The following is a 6,922-nucleotide window of genomic DNA, read 5'->3' on the forward strand; positions in this document are numbered from 1 at the left end:
GCTATTCATAAAGTTTTCCCTGGCCAGTTCTTTGAGAAGTGGATGGCCTCTTCCTTCTTCCTAGTCTGTCTCAGTCTGTAAGCTGGGCTGATACCTGTGCACCATGTGCATCCTGCTGGATTTGAAACACCAGTGGCTCAGCCTCAAAACTCACATCAACACGTCACCATGGTAGGACAAACCAACAGACAAGTTTGTCTCCCTGTTAGAAACCTCTCATACCACCCTTACCTGGGTCCCTGCGGCTGATTAAGTTGGGCAATTTTCATAAATATAATTTCCTTTGATTCTTATAACAAGCTGGAGAGGTGGACATTATTATCATTCACAATTTCCAGATAAAAAATGAGACTCAAAGATGTGAAAATCTTGCCCAAGATCAGATACCAAGTAAATAGCAAAATCAAGACTAGAAACCAGGGTTTCTGACACTGGATACCATGTAGTTATCACTATACTATGCTGTGCTATCTCATTTCTCTAATAAAAATACTTTCTATTGCTGTAAGCATCCTTAAGTATGTTATTATTGAGTTAATAATAGTGAACTTTATTTTAAAGTGCCACATGGATGAGTTAAAATAAAATACACTTAAATTGCAAGAGGAAGTACTTAGGCTGGTGGGAAATCTTATCAAAAGTCATATATTTTTGTAAACTAATGAGGAGTTGGAGGAAGGTGAAGAATTTTTTTTGATGAATTTTCTTATTCTCTCTCTCTCTCTCTCTTTTTTTTTCCAGAAAAAGATACACGAGGAGGATAAGATTTAGATAAAAGCTTTGCTTGAAGGTAGGAGAATAGATTAGTTGACCTATACAGATGAAAATGTTTTTTAAAAATCAGCTGCCACCAGTCCTCACTAACTATTCATTACAATCCATCAATGTAAAAAGATGAGCTTTGATCTCCTCTGGAAGGTCATCAGGCTGGCCCTAATCCCAGTGTGCTGGGCACCCTGCTGTGCTCAGTTACAGTTAGGTGTGACTCCTGGGCAATGAAGTCTGTAAAAACAGCCTCAGCCTGGTCTTGAAACATATGTGGAAAAAAAAAAATTCAAAGTATATATGATAGGATCATCAGCAACTTACATTTCCCTGCCCTTTCTGAAAAGAATGGGGTCCTTCCTTCTTTATGGCTACATAAACCAGGACATCAGCATCTTCCCCAGTGACACTAACCAGATATGACTCATGAGGGCATTTTTCAAAAAGAAAACAAAACCTACAAAATAAAAGAGATTTCCTTCACATTTAAATTTGTTCATAACACAATTCATTAAGCAACATCACTTATTTAAAATCTTGTTGTATCATGTCTGTAACAAAAGATGCAACACCTTTATATACATTTTTTTTTAAGTACTGATTTAAAAATTTGGCATAGTGCCTAAGGCATTTGACTGCTAACCAGAAGGCTGGCAGTTCAAACCCACCAGCTACTCCTTGGAAAGAAGACTAGGTAATCTACTTCCATAGAGGTACCGCTTCAGAAACCCAAGGACGGGTCGCTATGGGTCAGAATTGACTCTACAGCAGTGAGTTTGGTTTTGGTTTAATGCAAAATTGCTAATGACAGAATCGGCCATAATATCAGGTTTAAGTCCAGAGTTTAGGAAATACATTTCCCTTGATTATTTGAGGGAAATACATATTGTTCTGAACAATTTCCATAGGAATTTTCAGGTTTCTACAGATATTCATTGCCCAGCTAGGCCGGAAATGGATCACCTAGACAGTTTTACTATGTTTTGCCCATTTCAATATTTCTGTACACTATGGAAGGTTGTTGGTTCAGTGGTAGAACTCTCATCTTCATGCGGGAGACCTGGGTTCTATTCCCAGCCAGTGTACCTCATGTGTAGCTACCACTTGTCTGTCAGTGGAGGCTTCTTTGTCACTATGATGCTTGGAGAGGCTTTGGTGGATCTTCCAGACTAAGACAGGCTAGGAAAAAAACCTTGACAAACTTCTCCCCAAAATCAGCCAATGCAAAGCCTATGGATTACAGTGGTCCTATTTGCAACTAATTATGGAGATGGTGCAGGACCAGGCAATGTTTCATTCCATTGTGCATGGAGTCATCATGAGCCAGGGGCCAATTCAATAGCAGCTAAAAACATACCTGATGTACGAAAGGTCAAACAGGAGGAACAGGTCTGTTTTTTGTGTGCTCAACATGTTTTAGATTATTATTTTTATAAAATGAGTAAACTGAGTCTAAAAGAGTTTGAATAAGTTTCCAGATGATTAGATAGCTAGTAAGTTGCTGGGCAGGGATTTGAAGAGTTGGTTACCTTATTCCAAGAGCCACACTTTTATCTCTGTGATTTAGAGTTTCTAGGGCTCCTGATATCACAGTGATGCCACAAGTACCTGCTAGTTCTAAGCATTCACAAGCTAAATGTTATTGAGCACTATGAATTTTTCTTCTTTGTTTAGAATAAATAAGCCCTTGGCAGAATACTGCACAAGCATACACGTTCCCTGAAACAGAACATCTCACATTGCTGTGGTCTACACATTGGCTTCCATGACTTGCCTGGTGTGAGGAGGGCTCCCCCTTCACATCTTCATCTGGGTCCACACCAACTCTGTCAAAGAAAACAGGGAAACTGGTAAATGCCTTGGTGCAGACAAGACAGGCATTTGTGTCAGGTTACTGGAACCAAACATGATAGGAAGCAGAGGAGTGATTTGGCAGAAAACCATCCTATTTCTCCCTGAACAACAAGAACCTGGAATAGATTTATGGCAAAATGAGCCTCAGCAAAGCTGGAGAGATTGAGCACCAGTAGCTGTTCTTTGCTGTTGTCTTTCTCAACCAGAGCATAAACTTGAGAACCAGGGATAAGAGCCGTGGGAAATAGACTTTGCAGCCCTGAAAACAGGGCTCCAGGAGTAGAGAAACCTGGTTCTTTGTCCAGAAGCTCCCTGTGGCTGCCAGAAGGAGAGAGCCAGATCTGTGGGCCCTGAGGCTTATACAATGGAGGGGCTCTCTTTTATAAAAAGAACGTAAAAATACAAATGCACAATGAGTTATGAAAATGACTCTTTAGAAAAAGAAATCACAAAAATGACATATTTTTTAAAGATGGCAAATACCAAAGATACCTCAAAATCCATAAAAAATAATATTAACATTAATTAACTACCTGACACTCATTTAAAATAAATTTTTCCCCTGTAATTTTAATCTGCTTACTCTTTGATAGACTTTTTATATAACGATTTTGTGTCAGAGAGAACAGGAAAATAAGATAGTCTTTCCTCCAGCAAAATTGATCAAAAGTATTGATATGATAGTTGGGTGGCACTATGGCATTCTTTCTTACATGCAGACACACTTGGTATATGTAGGACTGCTACAAATAAATACCCTACAAATACACAAACTCTGATAAATCTCACTTCTTGTGATTCCCACAACAAGGTGCAGTATCTGTTTGGTTTTTTTTTCAGACTTAAAAAGAATTATGACAAATATATAAGTAAGAGAACACTAGGAGCTCTGGTGGCATAGTGCCTAAGGCATTTGATTACTAACCAGAAGGATGGCTGTTCAAACCCACCAGCCACTCCTCGGAAGGAGTGGGCAATCTACTTCCATAGAGATATTACCTCAGGAACCTAAGGAGGATCGCTATGAGTCGGATCTGACTTGATGGCAGGGCAGTGGTTTTTTTTTTTTTTTTTTTTTAACAGAACACTTGTCAACAGTCTTTACCTGTACAATTTACTGACATTAATTAGAGTCCATCATGTTATTCAACTGCAACCCTTATCCATTCTGAAATTCTTCCCTTACCCTTAACAGAAGCTCAGTGTCTCAGTGTCTCAGTGTCCCTTCAGCACTGAACCCTTTCCCCAAAGATTTACTGCTGTGGAAACCCAATGGTTGGATTCGACTTGATGACAGGTTTTATTTATTTATTTTTTTTTAGTGTCTGTAGTTATAATCCTATTTGGGAATGGGTTGTCTTTGTTATGATAGTGAGGCAGGATTAGTGTAAAGTGTATTTTGAGTCAATGTCTATTGTGGTGGTTATGTTTGTGTGTCAACTTGGCTGGCCTTGGTTCAGTGGCTGGGCAGGTCAGAGCTATTGTCTAGATGGTCTCAAAGAACAAGTTTGTTTTCAAGACTTGGGAGCTAATATAATTATTCTGCTGGATTTTGGTCTTGTTTGGTGCCTGTTACCCTTTCTTTGCCTCCAATTTCTCCCATTTGTAATGAAAATGTCTACTTTGTCCCTATTCCACCATTGTTCTTTGGAAACAGATAACTTGTAGTCTAGATTTGACAGGTTCAAAGATGAAGAGGAATTTTGCCCAAGGATGGAATACACTTGAAGTCTCGTCCATATTTGATTTACATGATGAGATTTTGGACTTGGAGTTGACCTAAGACTTTTGGGATGAGGTGATGGGGTGAACGTGTTTACATGTGAGGACATGAATTTTGGAGGCACAAAAGGGTGGAGTGTTATGGATTGAATTATGTTCCCCCTCCCCAAAATATGTTGATGTAAATCCTAACTTCTGATTATAATGTGATTATAATCCCATTTGGGAATGGGTTGTCTTTGTTATGTTAATGAAGCAGGATTAGTGTAGGATGTATTTTGAGTCAATCTCTTTTGAGATATAAGAGACGTTAAATAAGCACACTAAAAAGCAGAGATGGAGGAAGAAAGATGCCAAGCCACATAAAGATTGCTCAGGAGCAGAAGGCAAAAGAGACAAGGACCTTCCTCCAGAGCTGACAGAGAAAGAAAACTTCCCCTAGAAACAGCACCCAAAATTTGGATTTTTAGCCTCCAAACTGTTAGCCAGGCACTTGTGATACTTCTGTTATAGCAGCACAAAGTAACACAGACACCTGGTAACCATTAATAAACTCTAGTTTCTCTGCCTTTGCCAAACCTAGATATTTCATGTAAGTGGGAGCGTGCATTATTTGTCTGTTTGTGACTAATATATCTCAGTCAGTATAATATTTTCAAGATTCATCCATGTTGAAGCATATATTAGAACTGTCAAGTTGCTTCTGACTCATGGTGACCCCATATGTGCAGGGTAGAACTGCTCCACAGAGGTTTCAAAACTGTGATCTTTTGGAAGCAGATCACCAGGCCTGTCTTCCAAGGTGCCTCTGAGTGGGTTCACACTCCTAATGTTTTGGGTAGTAGTTGAGGGCTTAACTGTTTGCACCACTTAAGGCCAACTTTATTTCTCTTTATGGCTGAGTAATATTCCATTATATATACAGACAGCATTTAGCTCATCTAATCATGTGTTGATAGATATTTAGACTGTTTCCACCTTTTGACTATTGTGAATAGTGCTGCAATGAGCATTTCTTTGCAAGTATCTGTGTTATTGGGATCTCTGGTGGTATAGTGCCTAAGGCACTTGACTGCTAACCAGAAGGTTGGCAGTTCAAACTCACCAGCCACTCCTTGGAAGGAAGATTGAGCAATCTACTTCCATAGAGATATCACCTTGGAAACCCAAGGAGGGGTCGTTATGAGTCAAATCAACTTGATGGCACACAACTACCACCACCACCACCACCACCATCTGTGTTCTTGCTTTCATTTTTTTTTGGGGGGGGGCAGGATTCACAGTGTCTTTAATAGTGTATATGCAGTATCACTGAGTAACTTCACCATAGGAAGAAGTTCCATTTTGACTGAACATCACTGAGAACTGAATCTTCTGCTTTGCATTTCACATGTGCCATGTTTGGAAGAATTTTCCATAAGCTAACTTCTGGTTCAGTGCATTTAAACTTTGTTTCTCAACTACCCACAGACTTCCCATGCTACGCACCATAGGATATGCTTATAGTCAGTAGGACTTCTGGCCCTGCACCTTTGTGGCACTATTCCTGAGAACCATTCCCATGCTGTGATGACAAGCAGTGATATGCCCACATACAGAACTGTCTGCAGAGCACAGAGATATATCCCACTAAGCCCAAACTAAATGCATCACCAATCAGCCTTCCCCTTAGTTGGATCCTCAAAATGTCCGCAGCCACTCCAATGCTATCTGACAAGAGAAGTATAACTGAGGGGAAGCTGTAATGGGAAGAGACATTAGTTGACCCAACTATGGTTGAAATATCTTCCTTTTGCAAATCTTACAAAAACACTTGACCACGGGAACATGAGGAACACAAGGCCTTCCCAGGAGGAAGGAGGCTGCTCAAGACCTCAGCAAGCCTGACTTAGCCTCCACTAAAGCCTTTTGGGGAATGCCACAGTTTCTAGACCTTTAAGTGTCATTCCTTCAACTTCTGTCCCTTGTAAACACTTTGTTAGTACTCTTCTAATCTATACTCTAGGTGGGAGAAGTGAAGGCAAGGTGAGAAGCCACAGTTATGCAAATGTGCTTCCATTTAAAACAAAAGCAATAACAGTGAAGAGACAACTTATTTCCAGTTCCACTGATTCTTCAAAAATCCAGGCATGAATAGCCCTAAGTCTCTAACTAAAGGGGAGAAATGAATACATCCACTCCTCACTTATAGACATAGTTTAAGTTCCAAAGACCAACTCATTAATTGAAAATGGAGGATGACTACCTCAGATCACAAAATGAAGGATGACTATGTCATTATATAACTGCCAAATTGCATCATTTCACAACATCATTTTATAAGTGCCAAATTACATCATTACATAACTGCCACACCACTGATAATCATGGCCCAGACAAGCTGACACATAACAAGCCAGCATTGCTCTTGCCTCCTACCTTGGCATTTGTTATTGCCAGATGTCCATCATTAATGTGAAAAATAGTTGGATTTTTTACTATTGTCATAAAAGTGAGATGTCAGATAACAAGATAGCAGATAAATGAAGAGTAAACCAAAAAAACCCAGACTCACTGCTGTCAAATCAGATCCGACTCATAG

The 6,922-nt window shown here is 39.6% G+C and overlaps 1 protein-coding gene across 1 annotated transcript in view; it reads right to left on the bottom strand.

Moving 5' to 3' along the window:
• Window positions 1-6,922, bottom strand: part of SLC9A9 (solute carrier family 9 member A9) — a 1,057,350-nt gene that overhangs the window by 197,005 nt on the left and 853,423 nt on the right. The window contains exon 13 of the mRNA XM_007952889.1: window positions 2,540-2,591. Within this exon, the coding sequence (XP_007951080.1) occupies window positions 2,540-2,591 (52 nt within the window). The remainder of the gene's footprint in view (window positions 1-2,539; window positions 2,592-6,922) is intronic.

This window comes from Orycteropus afer, unplaced genomic scaffold (genome assembly GCF_000298275.1).
Source record: "Orycteropus afer afer isolate SDZICR_OR568_19922 unplaced genomic scaffold, OryAfe1.0 scaffold00363, whole genome shotgun sequence".
Lineage (NCBI taxonomy): Eukaryota > Metazoa > Chordata > Mammalia > Tubulidentata > Orycteropodidae > Orycteropus > Orycteropus afer.